Source organism: Balaenoptera musculus, chromosome 10 (assembly GCF_009873245.2).
Source record: "Balaenoptera musculus isolate JJ_BM4_2016_0621 chromosome 10, mBalMus1.pri.v3, whole genome shotgun sequence".
Lineage (NCBI taxonomy): Eukaryota > Metazoa > Chordata > Mammalia > Artiodactyla > Balaenopteridae > Balaenoptera > Balaenoptera musculus.
The window spans coordinates 34,785,970-34,806,905 of record NC_045794.1 but is presented as its reverse complement, the minus strand read 5'-3'; the positions used below and the strand labels follow the sequence as shown (position 1 = coordinate 34,806,905).

The following is a 20,936-nucleotide window of genomic DNA, read 5'->3' as shown; positions in this document are numbered from 1 at the left end:
TGATAAAGCTCACTATATTATAAAATTTTACCTATCGCAAGCAAAAAAAAAAAAAAGGACACACTTTTGCATTGTTTTAAAATAATTTGTAGTCAATAAACTACTTGAAATCTAGAATGATTTTTTTTCAGGGCTGAATTATTTATACCAATAAGAGAATTAAAAAGTAAGCCACGACTAAATGTGATTTTAGTATAAGAGACAGGACGGCAATAGAATAACTTAATGAAATGTAGTAATTACAAAACCAAATGATCTGCCCTTATTATTAATATCATTACCTCCACCATATGATTTTCATTCAGTCTTTTATAATATAGGCTGATAACTTTTCTCCAAACTGTATATTTTGGTCTAAGCTTGCCTTAGCTTTCTACCCTGAGCAAGTTTATGGAGTGGATTACAGATGCATCCAGCCATTGCTTGTAATGGACATCTATTGTTTTGCCTGCTCAGCACCCTTCACCCGCTTTTGAAAACTGACCGTCTCTCGCTTACCCCCTCCCCTTGACCTCTTCTATCCATATGATTACTATAAACAACACCACGCTTGTTCAATGTTCGGTGGATGGCCCAGCTCACACCCAGTTCCCAGTTATCCTGTGTCAATGACCCCCATCTCTCCATTTAACTTTAGCACCCACTCTCTAAAGAACACACCCTAGTTGGGAATCACCACTAAAGAATGGCTATACTCCTGTTACAACATGCCATCTAACCACACCCAGCAGTCCGTTCCCTTCTCTTACTCCGGTTTCACCTGTTCCGTTGCAGCCAAATCTTCAGGCCCTTGCCCACTCCTCCGAAACCACTGTTTTCCTCACCTCCTTTCCACACCCAGCCAGAACCCCCTGCTAATCAAATCAATATCTCTTTTACTAGAACTCTCCATTGATTTTCCATCCTTTGTTTCCAGTACAGCAAGCCTGAGTATTCCCCGACCAGGTGAATCACTCAAATTCTGTTCCAGGTGACTAAGCTCTCACAGAGAAAGCTGGTCAACTATTCAGATTGGTATCATTCAAATTTATAGTGACTAACCACCTCAGCCCTCGGTGGTCATCAGTAACCCTTTCATTTGTCCTAGTCAGTTCACATCCATATTCCCTACAGTAGCTCTTCCGAAGTTTGACCACTTTCTTAAGCCCCTTGCTCATCAATCCCTCCATCTTTATCTTTAGCTCTTCCTTCCTCGTAGTGAAATAGAAATCACCAGGAGGGAGCACACTCACCTCTCTACTTCTCCACCTCAAATGTACCTCCTAGAGTACCAACCTTGATCTCACTCATGACTATTTCTGAGGAACCGGGGTCTCTCCTCCTGTCGTCTCTAAGGCCACTGTTTGTGGCCTGTGTCCTAAGTCACAGACCAAAGCAACCTTCAGAGATGCTGTCTTCCTTCTATATCTTTACCTGCACTTCAGTCTAGCTTCTTCCCCCATGACAAGCAGATCAATTAATCTCACTGCTCAAATAAAATCACCATCATCAAAAATAACAAGAAAAACAAAGTCTCCCCTTAGCCTTTTTTCCATTTATAGCTACTTCCCATTTCCTTCTTCCATTTCCTCATCAAATTTCTTGAAACTACATATTTTATAATATAAAATATGTACATTTTATATGTTTATGCAATAGAAACAGATGGCAACAGTTTGAGGAGTAGAGATTGAGAAGAATATATATATAATATTATGTGCATGTATGCATATATATTTGTTGTTTATTCCCTGAACCATTGCCATCTGTTTCTAACCAAACTTCTAGACTGAAAACACCCACACTAGGTCACCTATGATCTTATAATTGCTAAATTCCAAGTTTCATTGCTAAGTTCTCTCCCTAATTGACCCAGTAGCATTTAAAACTTTCTTTTCCCCCATAGCATTTATCACCTCTTTGCATTTTATACATTTATTTGTTTAGAACATTTCTCCCTCCTGTAGGATGTGTTTATGAGGGCAGATACCCTGCTTTTTTGATTCGATGTCTAGAATAGTGCCTGGCATAATAAGTAACCAATGAATTTGTTGAATAAATTGCACCCACCTCCTGGCCAAAATCGATTGGGCCAGAGGTAGGAATCACACCCAACCTGGGTCAACTTCGTTTAAATCTAAGAGTTTAAACTTGGGACCAAGAGTCAAGCCAGTCTCTCTAAGTGGATGTAAACTGATCTTCAGTGTGAAAGGAGAATAAAGCAGATATGAGAGAGAAGTCGAGACAAAAAACATCCTGGTAGAATTCAAGCCCCCGTTTCCATTATCCCAATTAACAAAACAAATTCTACTCTTGGTCTCTGTGAAATATCCCAATACCCGTATAGTAAGTTACCTTTTAAACTTAAACAAATTTAGTCTCTTTTTCTGCTGCTTACTACCAAGAGATTCCTTACTATAATACTGTTCTGTGGTTGATCAGGCTCAAAAAACACATTCTAGGGCTTCCCTGGTGGTGCAGTGGTTAAGAATCTGCCTGCCAATGCAGGGGACACGGGTTCGAGACCTGGTCTGGGAAGATCCCACATGCCGCGGAGCAACTAAGCCCGTGAGCCACAACTACTGAGCTTGCGCATCTGGAGCTTGTGCTCCGCAACGGGAGAGGCCGCGACAGTGAGAGGCCCGCGCACCGCGATGAAGAGAGGCCCCCGCTCTCCGCAACTGGAGAAAGCCCTCGCACAGAAACGAAGACCCAACACAGCCAAATATAAATAAATAAATAAATAAATAAATAAATAAATTTATAAAAAACATTCTAAAGCCAATGTTCAAAAACAAAAAGAAAAAAAGGAAAGAAAGAAATGAGGGGAAAAAGTTAAGAGTTCCTGTTCTAATTCCCTGAATGAACAATATGTGTAAATATATGGGCAATGGTTAACTTACTTTAATGAGAATGTGGTGTGATAGGGAAGCATTCTCTTTATGATTTACAAACCCTTTATGATATCATACTTAGGTACTACTTATGGGAAAAGAGCTATTTACATGTCTTCTTTAAATAAGATTACACACACAATCATTTTAGATGTAACACCATTTTTTAAAATTAAGTTTAGAACTAATTTTACCTCATGCTAATATTCCTTAGGCCATAGAAAAAGTACACCATTAAACACAGAACAGTTGAGGAACCAGAGCTACAACAGCACATAACTAATTAAGGCTGGAAGGCAAACTGAAATGCATTCTAAACTGGCATTTAGAAATAACAAAGTTCTATCTTGGAGTATAGAACTAAATAATTATCTACATTACATTTCATGGGTACTTACCAAACAGACGCTGATGGAACAGAAACTTGCCAGCTATTAGTCCTATGAGAATGGCAAGTAGCCATAGAAGCACCTTCAAAAGCCTCCAGCCAACTTCTCTAGGGTATTTATTTGTTACAAATGAAAAACAGTTCCCAACAACAAGAACGTTGGCTTCTGTTTGGCTATGAGAAACCGGGTCCTCCGCGAATATTAAGAAGTTAAAGAAGATCACCAAGTAAGCCACAATCAACCGAGACCAGGGATGCTGGAAATAATAACGGAAGTCTTTATCCATCCTTCAAAACTTCAGTTCCGTAGTTTATCTGCATAAGAAAAGATACACACAGGGTTAGGGCAGAAAAACAAGTAGTCTCTCTCTTCCTGTTATCTGTTCAGATTTATAACAGCTCAATAGAGAGGTATTTGGAAAAGACCTATTCCTATTTATGGCACCAAGACAAGCCTGAGATTGAGGATAGTAAGATAGTGAGATTGAGGATTGTCCCTTCCCCATCATCTCATCTGATCTATGGGGATTTAGGAAAGAAGGAGAGTATTGGAAAGAGTAGGGGGAGAGGGAGGGACATGAGAGGGCAGATCATGGTCCAAAATTGGGATGATGACTGAAATGATAGGTAAAAATCATCTCAGGGGCTTCCCTCCTGGCGCAGTGGTTGAGAATCTGCCTGCCAACTCAGGGGACACGGGTTCGAGCCCTGGTCTGGGAAGATCCCACATGCCGCAGAGCAACTAAGCCCGTGCGCCACAACTACTGAGCCTGCGCGTCTGGAGCCTGTGCTCCGCAACAAGAGGGGCCGCGATAGTGAGAGGCCCGCGCACCGCGATGAAGAGTGGCCCCCGCTTGCCGCAACTAGAGAAAGCCCTCGCACAGAAACGAAGACACAACACAGCGAAAAATAAATAATAAATAAATAATAAATAAAAATTTTTTTAAAAAAGGAAAACCATTTTAAAAAAAAATCATCTCAGGAGGCAATATACAGCAAAAAAATAATGCAACACTCTTCCTCTTTTAGACTATCATTTTTATGTTACAATCATAATACGTATCATTTAAAAATTAAAGCAATGTAGAGGTAAACTGAGGACATATTAACAAAATATAAACCACCTCTTGGGCTTCCCTGGTGGCGCAATGGTTAAGAATCCACCTGCCAATTCTGGAGACACGGGTTCGAGTCCTGGTCCGGGAAGAACCCATGTGCCGCGGAGCAACTAAGCCCATGAGCCCTAGAGCCCGTGCTCTGCAACAAGAGAAGCCACCACAAGGAGAAGCCCGCGCACCACGGCCACAACAAGAGAAAGCCCACGGGCAGCAATGAAGATCCAACGCAGCTAAAAATAAATCAATGTATTTATTTATTTATTTTAAAAAAAATCCTCCTCTGACCAAACCCCTCTCCTCAGAGTTAAGGTCCCTTAATAATTTGATGGATATACTTTCAGACCTTTTCTTTTTTTTTTCACATTGACAAATGTGTGTGGGGGGGGGCTTTTACAAAAATGTTCACAGTCTACCTGGCAAATAATTTCAACACAGAATAAGGTTCATGAAATAGTTAAGTCTAGGGCAGAGTAGTTGCAGGTAGGAGAGCTTGGGCAACTCTGCTTGTGGGAAGTGAAGAGGAAAGGGAAGATTTCACAGAGGAGGACATACCCGAATTGGAGGTTGGGGGATCAGCAGGGTTTTTTCCCCAGTGAAGAAGGCAAGGATGCTCAATTTAGGCGTATACAAAGGCACAGAAGCCTCGCAAAAGATGTGATATGCCTAAAGGGCTGGGCCCTAACGTGGATGTACACTTTGAGTACAGAAGCTTTCTTAAAATGCTGATGTCCAGGCCCCGCCCTCTAAGTCTTGCTCGGCTCCTCTCTCTTTCCTCTTTGGGAGCCAGCCTGCCCATAGGAACACAAGCCTGTCTAGGTCCATCAGGTCTGGGGCTGGGTGATTAAGTCTATCTAGTTCTGGGGTTCAGTTCTGGGGAGCCCATTTGGTGCTCAGACTAAGCTATAGCTCTTTTTTTCCCAGCAAGAAAGCTGATTAAATCCGGGGTAATAATAATAATAATAATAATAATAAAATTCTCATTTTACACGTGGCTAAAAATACAAAGAGCAAGTCACAAACCTGAAGTAACTTGAAGTCAATGGAAGATCTGAGAATAGGCTCCAAGGCTGGTTCCCAAGTTCCAGTCCAGAATTCTGGGCTGATGAATGTCAAGTCAACCCACAATCTAAGCTAATGAAGACTTGGCTTAGCTATTTTAGAAAAGCTATGTAAACACACAAAACAACTGGCAGTAAAATTTAGCACAACAAATAGTTACTGTGCCTCGGATTCATAAACCTTCTAAGCAATTTCAAGTCCTTTGTGATCTTCATGAATACTCCAAAATATCTGTTCCCAGCATCTGTAGCCCAGATCACTAAGGAATGGTGATTTTTTTTTTTTTTAATGTGAGGTTCATCACCCAAACACCTGTGTGGTTCTCACACCAAAGAGAGCAGAGAAAGGGGTGAAGAAAAAACACATCATGCATTTTCACAGTATTCAATATGCTAGAATGCCAGAATGGGTCAGCTGTCAATTTGATTTTATGCAACATCTTTGGAAATGTCGAAAGACCACTATTAGAAGAGAATATATAGAAACACCTCAAGGCCAATGAGTCTTGAAGCAGGAATCGTTCCTACATGCCCATCAGAACTGGACAGGGGTGTCAGTTCACAAGTTAACAGGTTTCTACATTGCTTCTCCTACCAGTGGGGAATTCTGGTGTAACTGTCCCACCACCTCCCTTCCCCACCCACACACAAGCAAGGCAGCAGGATTTAGAACACTGATTACATATAACCTTGATTGTTTTTTTAAATAAATGCTTTGTGGAGAGTTGGCATATACTTATTTTATTGTTGTTGTTGTTAACTTCAGAACCTTGCTTTGTGGGCTATGTAATGTCCACATGTCCAAACTGAATTACAACATTCAAAAAACTTGGAGACAGCTGTTCCTCTCCAATATTTATATTGTTTCAAGAGAGAGAACTATAGTACTGAACAACAATCCTGCCCTAGTAGAGATCCTAATTCCCACAGCATGCTATGAATGCTACTATCATTCCCATGTTACAGGTAAGAAAACAAAGGAGCAGAGCAGGTGCTGCCTACTTAATTTGCATATCTAGCGAGTGGAAGAGTCAGCACTTCAATCAAAATCCATTCCTAGCCCTTGATCTCTCTAATACACCACCACAAAGCCAGAAGTGTTTGTTCCAATAAATAGTTCCCATCGTGTTTACAGCTTAGTCTTCATCTCCCCTAACTAGATTCAGTGACTTAGACATTAGCTTAGTGAACAGGATCATTTGGTCTTTTTATTTTATGCTAAATGTGGTTATTTATTCTTGCCTCATACTCTAAAGGGGAAGTGATGTCTTCTAGAGGGTCCCAAATTTCCAAACCTACATCATAACTTAAACAACACCTGTGTTTATCTCCACTTCCTGACTTCATACACAAGGTTGCCAAAAGTTTGCCAAGTGATCTCGGCCTGTTATCCAGAGCACCAAAACTACTGCTTTCCTCTCTGTAGTTTCCATAAAGCATCCTGATGATCAATACAACCAATTGACTCTAATGTTAATAATCCAGGATTGAGGTTGTTCAAATTGACAATGCTCCACTGTGTACACAGTCTAAAAATTTTTTTTAACTTTTTAAACTTCAATTCTGCTACCACAGTTGAGCTTTTATTGTAAATAAATGTGCTTTTATCGTAGCTCTTAGCAGATCATAGTGAAATGATCTGTTTTTTATGTGTTTGTCTCCCTCACTAGAACACAAAGTCCCCAGAGAAAGGGCTCTTTACTTTCAGAGCAAGCAAAGTGCGGGGCTCATAGTGGGTGATCAGTAAGCACCTAGTGGATAAGCTGAGCGGAGATCAGTCCCCTTATTTAGGCGAGATGAGAAGGCAGAGCAATCTGCCATTCCTTCCACTAAGGGAAGAGAAGAACAGCTGAGTCCAAAGACTGCAAGGATGACTCAGCCAGGAACAAGCACTGACACACCCCATGCCCACCCCTACAGTTACTATCTCATTTCAGCCCCAGGTTCTGCACTGTTATCATTATTACTAAGGCTAACATTTATTCAGGACTTAACATATAGCCGACACTATGCTAATGAGCTTTACAGACATCTCATTTACATTTCATAGCAGTCCAATGAAGAGATAATCTATTGTAAGCAATGTTGAAACTGAGTTTAGTAACTGGCATGACAGAACAAAACAAGCCTATGCCACAGCCAGCATTCAAATCCAAGCTACGTGGCTTCAACATTCTACGCTACACCTTCCCCACGCGAAGACATAAATTCCAAAATCTTGCCCTTTTCATGTTGTTTAAAAAGTTCCTAATAATAAAGCCCACTGATATAAAAGATTCAAAGTACTTGTAGGATAAATGAGTCTACTATTACTATTCAAACTGACTTGGTAGCATGATCAGAAAGAACTGGGATTCCTCGAATTTCTTCCTTCTCCTTTGAGCATCAGTATAAGTAGTTGAGTTGATCTGAGTGTCCTTTTGCAATGCATCACTGATATTCATTCTGTGATTTTCCAACTCTGCTTAGGGAGAACACTGCACCTCTGAGAACTAGACTAATTCACACCATTCAATTCTCTCTCCTGATAATATCATCATTAGGTAGATGCCACCATCAATACCTTGGAAGCCTCTGCTTTTTCACATAATAGCAATGACGAAGATGATGGTTTACAGGCTGAAACTTTATATACTGTCTGATAATCCATAGGCCTTCAGTCATGGTTTCCAACTCTAGAGGGACTAATGTTTAGAGTAGATATTAGAAACGTCATGCATTTTACTACAAGCCAGTATTTCACCTGGTACTAAAGGCTAAGGATGGAAAAATGGAAGGTAGGGTAATTACACTCAAGTTGGGAAGATCAGCTGAGCAAAGGCACAGGAAAGGCTATCTGGGACAGGCACAGAGATGTATCAGTAGTTCTGTGTGGCTGGAACATAGAGCACTTGGGAGTATCCTGGGAGAGTTGAGGGTAATTTGGGGCCAGTTATACAAGGAAGATTATACAAAAGTACTGTTCTGTATTTTACTGAGTAGACACTACGGATTCAAAGTTTTCAGATCCGAAGAGCAGTACAATTGTTTGGAGCAGGGTTTTAAAAAGATTTCTCTGCCAGCTTGGAAAATGATCCACTGGTATGAGGTATGATGAAAATGGCAAGACTAGTTTGGAGGCACCTCCAACAGTTTACGTAAAACATAAGCAGATCCTGGACCTGGACAACATCGACGCCCTAATAATTGTTGTAATAATTTGTTTGATTACACCAAGAGTACCCTGCCTTCCTTACTTATTAGGATTTTTACAAATAAGTGAAAATACTCAAGGACTTCAGGAGTATGAATTTCATGTTTCCTCAGCAGGAACCCTGGCTCAGGTGATACTTTTTGCATAATGACAAGTATCATCAAGATAGAGCGTATCATTTCTATTTTAAAAAATTTATGAATGCGTATGGCAAAGTCCTTGAAGAACTAATAAAATATGCTATACAAAAGACATTGTTACTAGCCAAGTCAAATTCCCTCAAAGCCCAGCTCTGCTAACGTAGGTCTTAGCATCTAGTGATACCTAACCAGGTAATAACATCATTTTCATTGTGGAGTACTATTCTAGGATAAAAAAAGAATTTCTCCAAAATTTTTGAAGCTCCTTGGTATTTATGTCTGAAAATTCACCTGTAACCCTTCTTAGCTCTTGTCAAAGGGCTTATTAAAGATGACTGCGCCTGTACTCTGCCAAGAGTGTGAACTTTCTTCCAGCACCTTGAGTCTAATTTCCTAAAAAATAACGTTTAAAAAGACTTCTTGTGCTTTAGTTTTTGCGGTATGCAATTTGTGTAGCAGACAGCTGTGTTTTGGACACTTCTTGGCTGTATTAGTACAAGACAAAGTTAAAGCCTATTTTCTTCAGTTACCTAGCTATAGTATTATGCTAATGTATGTAAAGTTCTTTGCAGTTAACAGAACATTTTTTACAATCATTTCATTTAATCCCTAGGAAATCATCGCTTTTAAAATTGCCTATCAAAAGGGCAGACAGAACTTTAAATTATTTAATACTGTTTCCTTAACAGATAAACAATGATAGCCTATGTTTATATCACATTTTACCTCTTAGTGTTCTTAATGGGTGAAATCACACCTTTAGAATGACTTTATAGAAATGATCAAAGGAATCAGGAAGGCAAAACAAATGGCGGTGGGAGGAATATGGTCCAGTTCTACCTGACCCTGCTACTCACTAGCTCCGTGACCTTGAGGGAATCCCTAACCGCCCTGAGATTCCATTTCTTCACCAGCAGAATCCTAATGCAAGTACTTTCCTCATAGGGTTGTAGTGAAGACAAAAGGAGATTTCATTTGTAAAGTGCCTGGTCACTTTCAGGAACTTCCTACCCTGAGCACCACTATTAAAATACAAGTGTCTCTTGGTCATTCCCACTAAACATGAGCATGAAAATAATATCAACTCTATATTACATTTACTGAGTGCTTTTCACATGCTATTCTCAGTGTCAAAGGATTTTAATATAACAACATAAAGGATGAATATCATCCTTATTTTACAAATATTGAAAATGAGGCTCAGAGAGGTCAAGCTACTTGTTCCAAAATCATATACAGAAAGTGGTGAAGTCCACTTTTTGTTAATTCCATACTAATTCCATAATTTCTTCATTCATTTGTTCACTATTTACCAATTGCCTATTTGTGCCAGGCACTGGCCTATGTGGGAAGGTTACTAACAGACAACACCCCTGTTGCCTTGCATCTTAGAGTCTCAATTGAGGGAAACAGACATCAAACAGAGAAAAATGAAACACATGGTATTTTAGAAAGTTATAAGTTGCTGGAGAAAATTAAAACAGGAGAAAGTTAATAGGGGGTGTCAGGAGTGAGGGAAGTTGAAGAAGCCCTCACTATAAGGTGACCATTGCCCAGGCGTGAAAGAAGGAAGTGAGGCAAGCAGATATCTGGGGAAAGAGTGATCCACACAGAGGGAACTCCCAGTTGCAAAGGCCTGTGCCGGGTGCGTGATTAGTGCATTTAAGGAACAGCCAGGAGGCTAGTGTGACTAGACAGGGTGTGGGTGCAGAGGAGTATGAAAGGACTAGAGATCTGGGAGGCAGCATCACCATCAGGCTTTGAGGCCATCCTACCATGTGAGCTTCACCCTGTGGGAGATGGGAAGCAGAGAGTGATGCAATCTGACCACTCTGCCTGATGCTTGGAAATTTATCAGATTCTGGATACATTTAAGAAGAAGAGATGACAAGATGTACTGATAGACTGGATGTGGACATGGCCTGGCAAACCCCAGAATGGATTTGCCATTTCCTGAGATGGGAATGCATTTCCTGAGATGACCACTGTTGGAGCAGACAGGCAACATAATAGCAACTAACATATTGTAGTGCTTTTTATGTGTTGGGCTCTTGGCAAGCATTCTTCATGCATTATTTCAATTAACATTTAGACCAAACCTTTGGATTTACCAGTGAAGAAATAGAGATTTTAAAAGGTTCTAATTTGCCCAAGGTCATACAGCTACCAACTGGCAGAAGCAGAGAGAACTACCTCTTTATTACCCCAAAGTCAATACTCTTAATTACTGTGTATTCCCTACCCTGAAAAGTATAACACCTAATAAACTTCCAATGGGGAGGGAGCAAGGGTAAGAATTAGGTGATGATGTGCACCTAGTAGGCACCCAATAAATCTTTGCTGATGGATGAGTAAATGAAAAACTGTGTGATGACGGTTGGATAACAGGCCAGTCTTGGGTGAGAAAAAAAGCACTGAATATTCCATTCCAGACAGAACAGACTCTGGATAATGGAATATCCAAGTCTGTAAAATGAGAAACGTCAGAAGGTGAGAAAACCAAATATATATTTGCCTGGACCAGTCCTGAGGTTAGGATAGGTCTTAGTTTACTATCTTGAATTGTTAGATGAAAAGGCAGGCAGGCATGAGGAGATGACACACAGTATTTTTACGTAATGCAAGTGCTTAATACAGGTTTTAAAAATACAAACAGCAGTAAATAACAGAAGTAAAATTGGAACTTCTTACTTTTAGTCCAATGCAAGAGACCACACAGCCTTTTAAATAAAAATCAACCTTTTAGTCAATCAATGAAACCACCATAAGTGACTCTGTACAAATACCAGGATTGTATTTGTGGTACCCTAGCTAATTTAGAGGATTGCATCCATAAATCACTTCCTAGACTTTCTCTTCACATAGTTTCAACCTTTAAATTATGTTCTTTCCTTGTTATTGTCCTTCAGTCTTTGGGATAACAAAGCACTGAACCAATGCAAGTGTTTAAAATAGAAAACATGAAAGCAAAGCAGCTCTGGGGTTCTCTCTGAACTAACACATTAGCCAACTTTCCATCAAAATGGCAAAATTTTGATCAAAATGTCCTTTTCATGTCCTAAAGTTGAAAAATAATCACCAATGAATTCTTTAAAAATATTTAGACTTCCTTTTCATTACATGTGTTGATGATAAAAAATTAATTGCCATGATCATATTCCAAACACAATATCAAATAAGGTAACAGTTAATGAATAAAATAAAATTCACTCATATCTGAAATTGCTTTTAATTGACTGACAGTTTTAAGAAGCAAATTAAATACAACAAACAAGTACTGGTTTCTGATCACAAGGATCAGGTGAAGGCGGGATGGGGTGGGAGTAAATATCTGAGTCAAAATGTCAAAATCCATAATTACCTTTAAAGTACAAAGACTGGGGGAGAAGGAATAGAGTTAGAAAGTATAAGCATGGCAAAAATTCAATACTTTACAACAAAAATTGTTTTTACAGGGATTCTACTACACTTCACATTCAATAAATTGGAAGAACTTTTTTTCTGAAGACAAAACAAAACCCTGAAATCTTCCTGGAAGTCCTTCTCTGGATTTCAAACAACATATCATTTATAACTAGGGGGGAAATACGTTTATTCAAATACATTTATTCAACACACTTTTACTCGAAAAAAAAAATGTTGTTCATGAGACTTTTACCTACACATAAATACTAAAATAAGCATGTGATGTTTACTAGCATCTCTCTCTCATACACACACACTCGTTTATTGTTCCACAGCGAGTAGAATGAATAAGGGCAGCCAAAGTGGACCCACATGAGTCAAACACACTTGTGGGCCTCGGGCATTTTCAAAAACAGGACTCGACAAATAGCTTTATTAATCACGATGAAGACAGTAAACACCCAAACACTGAAGTTTTGTGGGGTATGGAGGGGTTTGTTTTTTAAGGCGAACACTCCTGAACTACAACCTGTTAAATTAATTAACGAACAATACTGGGGCTTTTACTCTGTTCGCATCCTAGGAACCCCTGAAGCGAAGAAAGTTCACCGTCCGTCCTGGCGACTACCCTCACCCTCGGATCCCGGTAGTTTGAGGGTCCGCCGCCCCGAGCCCCGAGCCCTCCCCTAGCCCTCCTCCTCCTCCTCCTTTTGCTGGAGGGCAGGTGCGCGCCCCCCTCCCGGGCACTGCACGGCCCCTCGGCGCGCCGACCCCGGGAAGGGAGAAGAGGAGTCGCTGGGCAGCGGGCCGGGGGACGCGGCCGGGGCCGCAGTCGCGGGCAGGACGAGGAGGCGGCGCGGCTGCGGGCGGCCGGACCGGGAGGGCTCCGCCGCAGCGGGACCGAGCGGCGGGGGAGGCGCGCCGGGAGCCCGGGCAGCGTACTCACCAAGGGGGCCGCGCGGGCTCAGGGCGTCCGCACTCGGGAGACCCGGTGGAGCGCAGCCCTCCGCCGCGCCCGCGGCCTCGCTGGCAAGCGCGGCGAGACGGGCCGGCGGCGTCGCTGCCACCGCAGCTGTCACCGAGCTATAAATACCGGCTCGGCCCACACCCGTCGCCGCCTACGCCGGGGGCCCTCCGCAAAGACCGCCGGCCGCCGGCCGGGCAGCGGGAGCGCGAGGGCGACAGCGCCGCGCAGACTGCGCCGGCTCCAGCTGTGCGGCAGCTTCCGCAGCTGGAGGCATGGCCTCCGCCGCCCCCGCCTCTGCCCTCCCGCCGCCCCCGCCCCCGCCCCTGGCCTCCCGCTCCCTCCCCTCGGGCCCGCGCCGCGGCCCGACTCCAGCCCGCGGGTCGTGCGCCGCGGCCGAGCTGCCCGGGCCGGGCCCTCCTCTGCAGAGCCGGTGGCGGCGGCGGCGGGCGGGGGCCGACTTCGGTACCCGGAGGGGTAGGGGGTAGCGGCCGGGGGCGGCAGGGCTTCAGCCTAGCCTGTCAACAGCAGGCCCTTCTTCCCGGGGGGAATCGGCCGACTTCTTATAAAACCCACCATCCTGCGGGCAACCAATGAGGTTCCCAGGTGGAATGTCCTCTAAGAGCTGCAAACTTTCTAACGCGGTCGGGTCACAGGGCATCCTTCCTGCTTTTGTCTATTGGTGGCGTGGAGGGCTGGGGGTGGGAAGAGACAGAGCCCGCGACGATCTGAGAAGTCTGAAACTTACTTTCCAGCCTGACTTACACAAAACATATGCTACTATGTTCACACATGTACACACTTTTATAAGCACAAACACATTCATACACGCTTAGAAGTGAGCTGCATATGTATACACACATATATAAATGCATACATGCATTTATGCACACATATATACGGAAGCACACAGGAGCACAATTTTTAACCTTTTTGCAGCCTGAAGCTCTCAATAAACTATCATTCTGTAGTGCTTAAATGATTCCTTTGCAGCATGCAGGAGGAAGACCCTCTGACCACATTTAACAGGTTCCTTTCTTCCTGTTGTAGCGTCTTTTCCATCATATATGTGTGTGGCCTTGTTTCCATCCACACCCAATAACAGCTGCTACCTCAATTTACAGGTTGCTTATAATGTATTAAAAACTGCTATCCGGCATACTGATATTCCATGCTAACAGAAGTGACCACTAGTTTGTATAGTCAAATGGAAAATGTGATAATTCATATCTACTTAACAGTAGCAAACTTAGGAGGAGAAGAGCCTCTCTCCTGGCCTGGCAGCATGATTCAGGAATAAATTGGGTAGCAACAGGGAGAGCTGAGATGTCAGCAGATTTTGAGATGGTATAGAGAGAGCCATTCCCAAGTCCTGCAGTGTAGCTAGTGTACACAGGAATCACTGGGAGTCCACTGCCATACTTCTCACTAGTCTGACATCTGTTCTACTTCTAAGAATGATCACATATATCTACATTGTAGTCACAGTTTGTGATCATCTTATGGAACTCTCAGCATAGTGAAGCTTTCACAAGTTTTCCCAGAAAGAGTTATTTCCTATGCTAGGACTTTGTACATTTTACTGTGACATTTCTTACATTTGCTGTACTTTTTTACAACTTCTTTTTCTCCCCCACTAAACAACAAAGTCTTTGAGGGCAGAGACTAAATCTTACTCACCATTGCATCCTCAATACCTAACATAATGAGTTATAGTAATGGCTCAATAAATAGCAGATTAATTCCACAGTTTAACTATTAGAGTCTACTGTGCTTTTGTAACTATAATCAGGATTATTTTACAAAAAATTATTAAACCATGTAACTAATTAACATGAGTTCCATATGCTATATATATATATTTTTTAACTATAGATTTACAATATTATATTACTTTCAGATGTGCAGCATAGTGATTCAGTATTTTTATAGATTATATTCCAGTCAAAGTTATTATAAGATAATGGCTATATTTCCCTGTGCTGTGCAATATATATTTGTAGCTTATTTATTTTATACATAGTAGTTTGTAGCTCTTAATTCCCTACCCAATGTTGCCCCTCCCCCCACCCCTCTCCCCACTGGTAACCAGTAGTTTTTCTCTATATCCGTGAGTCTTTGTTATATTCATCCATTTGCTTAATTTTATAAATTCCATGTATAAGGGATAACATACAATATTTGTCTTTGTCTGACTTATTTCACTCAACATAATACCCTTTCAGGTCCACCCATGTTGTTGCAAATGGCAGAATTTTATTCTTTTTTATAGCTGAGTAGTATTCCATTTTATATATATATATATATCTCTATATATACACACATACTACATCTTCTTTATCTGTTGATGGACACTTAGGTTGCTTCCATATCTTGGCTATTGTAAATAATACTGCAATGAACATTGAGGTGCATGTATCTTTTCAAATTTGTGTTTTTGTTTTCTTCAGATATATACCCAGGAGTGGGATTACTGGATCATATAGTAGTTTTATTTTTTGTTTTTTGAGGAACCTCCATAATGTTTACCATAGTGGCTGCACCGATTTACATTCCCACTGACAGTGTACTAGGGTTTCCTTTTCTCCACCTCTTCACCACGTGCTATATTTTCCTTATATCTTCATTTAAAGCAAGGAATCTTCAATCAGTTAAAACTGGAAAATATTAAAGCTTCAAAAATTGTGCAGCATAATACTGAGGCCTGTGGGTTCTTAACTAGCACCCCCTCCCCCAGAAAAACAAAACAAAGCAAAACAAAAGACACTTTTCCTATCCCTGAAAGACAGTGTGTACAACACATTGTATTTCAAAGGATATTGGGGTAAAAATCATTGAGTAGCTTCTCTTCTGTCTACTTGAAAGATAGAACTCACTCCACACCATGATTGGTTGAATTACTCTGGTATCTACTAGAATGAATTTCAGTTAATCAGAACTGAAAAGTCTGGCCTCGGTTGCATGGTGCTCATTACCCTACCTTTAGATCCCTGCCTTCTTAACTCATGGTCTGGCTTCCTTTAATAATAATTTTAAGATAAACTTAACCAATGCTTACTATTTGTTCTTAATTGAGAGGTCTCAAGTTTTAAAGAATACAGTTCTCCAGGACCACTTCAAGGCAAAATATTGAAATGAGCAGGATTTTCTTCAATATCAATGCTCGCTTCTTACCACTGACCAAGAAGCTTGTGCCCTTTGCTTTGATAGCCATCCACGATCTCCCGTTCACCCTTATCTAAGAACCAGACAGGAGAATAGCCTTTACACTTGATCTCTGTCACAATAACATGTAGTGATAAAAGCTTGATTTCCTGAAGGCTTACTGTGCACCAGGCCCATTTCATGTATTAAAGTGTTTAATCTCTGCAACAGACCTGTGAGATACTGCTGTTAGTTTCACTTCTATGTTTGCCTTTGAGGAAAGAGACAAGCAGAGACTGAGCAGTTCATGCAGGATCTCAGGACTAGCCAGAGCGGTGGAGTAAAGATCAGAAACCAGGCCGTGTGTCTCACCAGCCCACATTTTAACCTCTCATCTTATACTTCCTCCCTGTGTACCTCAAAAGGGATGTGGGCTTTACAGTTAGGAGGCCTGGAATAAGGAATATGGGTGTGAATTCTGGTTCCATCACAACCCTAGCTGCAACCCTGAGCAGATTGCTACTATAAGATGACCGTAAGAATCCCTAGGTCTTCTTTTCTTCACCATTAAAGTGGTGAGATGTTACATCTGGACACGGACTTATGGGCCCAAGGTAGGTCTTTTGGCCTGTTCAAGGACAGATCCTATTCAGGATTTAGGCTACCGTTCTCCCTATTCTCCAGTCTCTTTCCATCCCAGTTGCCACCTACCACACAGACCTACTGGGCGTTTTAAATGCCTTAATGTGTGTAAGACACCTATATATAGAATGCCAGGTACATGATAGGCTCTCAATAAAGGCCATTCTTCCTTCCCATCAAACCTTAATGTTCTATGAAAACTTTCCTCCAGACCAAAATGTTTTGGTCCAGTGCACAGATGGTGACTGTTTATTCACAGAAATTAACCATTTCTCTAGTGTTGGCCAGCAGTGTTTGAAAATGGTATTATAGATAGAAGCCCCAAGAAGAAACCAAGATGGCAGAGCTGCATATCTCACACTCATCCCATCCATATTTTAACCCAGACAGCTCCGTTTCTTTTCTTTATAGCTAGTAAATTGGCCACAGTTTCAGACAATGTCAGGGCAATGGTATAAATAGTTCAAGTAGGAAACTCTAAAATGCCACTATCCAGTCTTCTGCCTACTCTACCTCCACATACAGAGTCAACCCTGCAGACAGACAGGCTTAAAATATGTCTTGTTTACATATAATTCCTTTGTATAGTCTGACCCAAGAGGGCAGAAATTAGAAGTAACCACATGATGTTCTTCTGTTTGCCTCATCTATCCCAGTAGATTAATAATACAGTTATACTCTGTATTTTTTAAAAAAGGAAAAGACAAGCTCAATATACATTTCAAAATTTGGTAAAAATTTTGATCATGACCAAACTGTATCCTCTCTAAATGGCCCTTTGAAAGCAAAAGGAAACTATAGGCGGAAGCATCAGTAGTCTGTACCAAGTCTATCAGGAAACACTTTCATCAGTGATTTGATGTACTCCAAGCAAAATCATTTTTAACTTCCAATAGGTCAATCAAGATGATGCTTATTGCACACTCCAAATATAAACAGCATAATTCCCTTGTTTCCAAAGAGGCAAGAATAGAAATTTGAAACTGATCCATAATTTTCTTCTGGTATTTAAAGGTCAATGACTCTATTGCCAGGATTTTCCTCAGCAGACATAATTGTAGATGTCTAGCCCCACTGTACCCAGCGTACACTGATGTATTTTATAAATTTATTTATTTATTTATTTTTGGCTGCGTTGGGTCTTCGTTGCTGCGCGCGGGCTTTCTCTAGTTGCGTTGCTGTGCGTGGGCTTCTCATTGCGGTGGCTTCTTGCGGAGCACGGGCTCTAGGCTCGCGGGCTTCAGTAGTTGTGGCTCGCAGGCTCTACAGTGCAGGCTCAGTAGTTGTGGCGCACGGGCTTAGTTGCTCCGTGGCATGTGGGATCTTCCCGGACCAGGGCTCGAACCCGTGTCCCCTGCATTGGCATGCAGATTCTTAACCACTGTGCCACCAGGCAAGTCCCTGATATATTTTAGTTAGTCCACATGTCCTGAATTTTGCTTGGGAAAAGATCATTACATGTCTACTGCTTGGAATATTAGAGCCTGTACTCTGAAATCCTGGTTCTGCACAGATAGTGGCAATGTGATATTAAGCAAATTACTTAGCACTTGCCTCACAGGTTGTTAGAGGGATTAAATAATGTGTGTTTTACTTTTAACATTTGGCCTCGTTCATATTAAGTTCTCCATAAATGTTCTTTTTATTATCATAATTATTTATCTCTTCCCTGCCCTACTTATATTCCCACAGAGTTTCTTTTACCAAATGACTGATTCACCTAGCCTCCATTTCAGCCTATAAATGGCCGGGCAAAGGGATTTTTCTGTAAAGTTTTTAAAACAATGGAGTCATGCAAACAAAGGGCAGACTAGCAGTCATAGCAGAAGTAGAGCTGCCACATACTTGGTGGCCACATCAGCCCTGACTCACACCCGTCCTGAAGAGTCTGTGTAAATGCAACAGTTCCTTCAAAGAACCATTTCTGTTATGATGACAGAGAGGGGCAATTGTTTCACTGGCCACTCCCTTCAGCTCTTTTTACTGCCTCTTCTTGCTCTCTCCTCTGCCTCTCACCCACTCTGGCAAATACAAGAGACCCTAAGAACTGACCAGTGCCTCACTGCCAAGAAGCAGTCCTTGACTGAGATTGGGGATGACTTCATCCACAGGAATGCGACTGCTGGTTTTAAATGGCAAATTTGCCTTTGGGCAGTTTTGAGCTGACCTTCGCTTTCTTCCTGCTTGATTTCTCCTAAAACAAATGGTCTTTTTTTTTTCTTCTTCACACTGTTTCCAACAGACCCATTTAGACAGGTTTCATAGACCTAGCCCAAGGGGGAGAAGCTTGATTTGAGAGCCTTCAAAACTCTTTTTTTTTTAATTAATTAATTAATTTATTTTTATTTATGGCTTTGTTGGGTCTTCGTTTCTGTGCTAGGGCTTTCTCTAGTTGCGGCAAGCGGGGGTCACTCTTCATCGCGGCGTGCGGGCCTCTCACTATCGCGGCCTCTCTTGTTGCAGAGCACAGGCTCCAGACGCGCAGGCTCAGTAGTTGTGGCTCACGGGCCTAGTTGCTCCGCGGCATGTGGGATCCTGCCAGACTAGGGCTCGAACCCGTGTCCCCTGCATTGGCAGGCAGATTCTCAACCACTGCGCCACAAGGGAAGCCCCAAAACTCTTTATTTCATATAAAGTACCAAATATACCACCCAACCTATAAACATATCCAAAGCAGCTAGTCCATCAAAACACTGCAAGGTACTGAGGTTTCAAAGACAAACACAGCATGTCTGTTTCCTCAGGAAATTCATGATCCAAATGAGCAGACAAGAGATGGATTATAATCACCATAAACAGTAATAAAAGGTGACATGTGATCAAGGCCAAATGCATTTTACTGACCATAAGAGCTATAGAAATTTGAAATGCAGAAAAAAAACCCAAAAAACTATCCTTAGTAATTGCTGTATTAACCAAATGGAAGAAGGTGTTTGAAGCAAAAGTTAAAGGATAAGGAGAATTTAGATAAGCAGAAAAGGAAGAAAGAAGAAATTCCAGGCAAAGGGGAGCAGCACAGAAACAATGCTCATTCCCCATAAGGTTCTCAATCAATACACGCTGAAGCAGGGGAGAAAGAGAGGGAAGACCAGTAGGAGAGAAAGTGGGAAGAGGGGATGAAGAGAAGAAGCTGGAAGGATCAGGAATGTTATGGTCCATTCACAGGAGCAGATTGTAGGGGACAGTAAATTATGCCTTTGGAGAAGTAAGGAAAGCCAGATTATTGAAAATGGACTTTTCAGTTTTAGCTATTTTAGCACTAAGGGGCTCAGGGCAGGGGGATAATAAGAGAAATAATTAGCACTAGGAATTTTTTAAAAAATAAGAAATGAAAATGATTTACTTCTGTGTTTGACGACAATGGCCCTGTTTTTATGTAGCCATGAAATAAAAAACAGTAGCCTGACTCTACCCGTAGACCAGAAGGGCTGTTCTCCCTGCCTCCCATAAGGGTTAGGGGGAGCTGTCCTCCCCACCCTCCACTTCTTCAATTTATGAAAGAATAAGGAAGGGCTTCAAAAGCCTTTTTTTCAGTGCCTGGGGCCCCCTCCTCCATCAGAGCTGCTCAACCCAGAAGCCTGGCTGGCCCACTCCTCCAAGTTTTAGAAAGTCATTAAAAAGATGTCTCTGCAAATAGTGACAGGGAAAAGTGTCACTGTTTAAAGATGACATGATCGTCATTTAACCCTGGTCAATTCACTCATCTTTGTGTTTCTGTTTCCTCATTTGTAAAATGAAGATAATAATGGTATCTAGGACATAGATTTGTTGGGAATAAATGAGTCAAAATATGTTAAGTGGCATAGAATATTACCTGTGAAGTAGCAGATACAACATCCAATATTATGTTAGATGCTATTAATATTATTGAAGACAAGTGAAAGTCTAAACAATATGCCTAAACCTTTGTTAAAAGGAATAAGTGTTTTTTTAAGTTTTACCATGTGGGATTTTTATGTAGCCCTGTATTCTGTTTTCTTAAATATTTAACTAAATTCTATGTCTAGTTAA

At 41.5% G+C, this 20,936-nt stretch overlaps 1 protein-coding gene across 3 annotated transcripts in view; it reads right to left on the bottom strand.

The window, feature by feature from the left end:
• The window catches only part of TMEM117 (transmembrane protein 117), a 540,188-nt gene extending 526,770 nt beyond the window's left edge, over positions 1–13,418 (bottom strand). For 2 of the 3 annotated variants that reach the window (XM_036866945.1, XM_036866947.1), the window contains exons 1-2: positions 13,122–13,418; positions 3,272–3,576 (exon numbers count right to left, since the gene is read on the bottom strand). In XM_036866945.1, coding sequence (XP_036722840.1) covers positions 3,272–3,548 — 277 coding nt within the window. In that variant the 5' untranslated portion in view covers positions 3,549–3,576; positions 13,122–13,418. Of the gene's footprint in view, positions 1–3,271; positions 3,577–13,121 lie in introns of those variants that run through there. The other variant, XM_036866946.1, reaches the window with a different exon arrangement.
• Between the last annotated feature and the right edge of the window lie 7,518 nt (positions 13,419–20,936).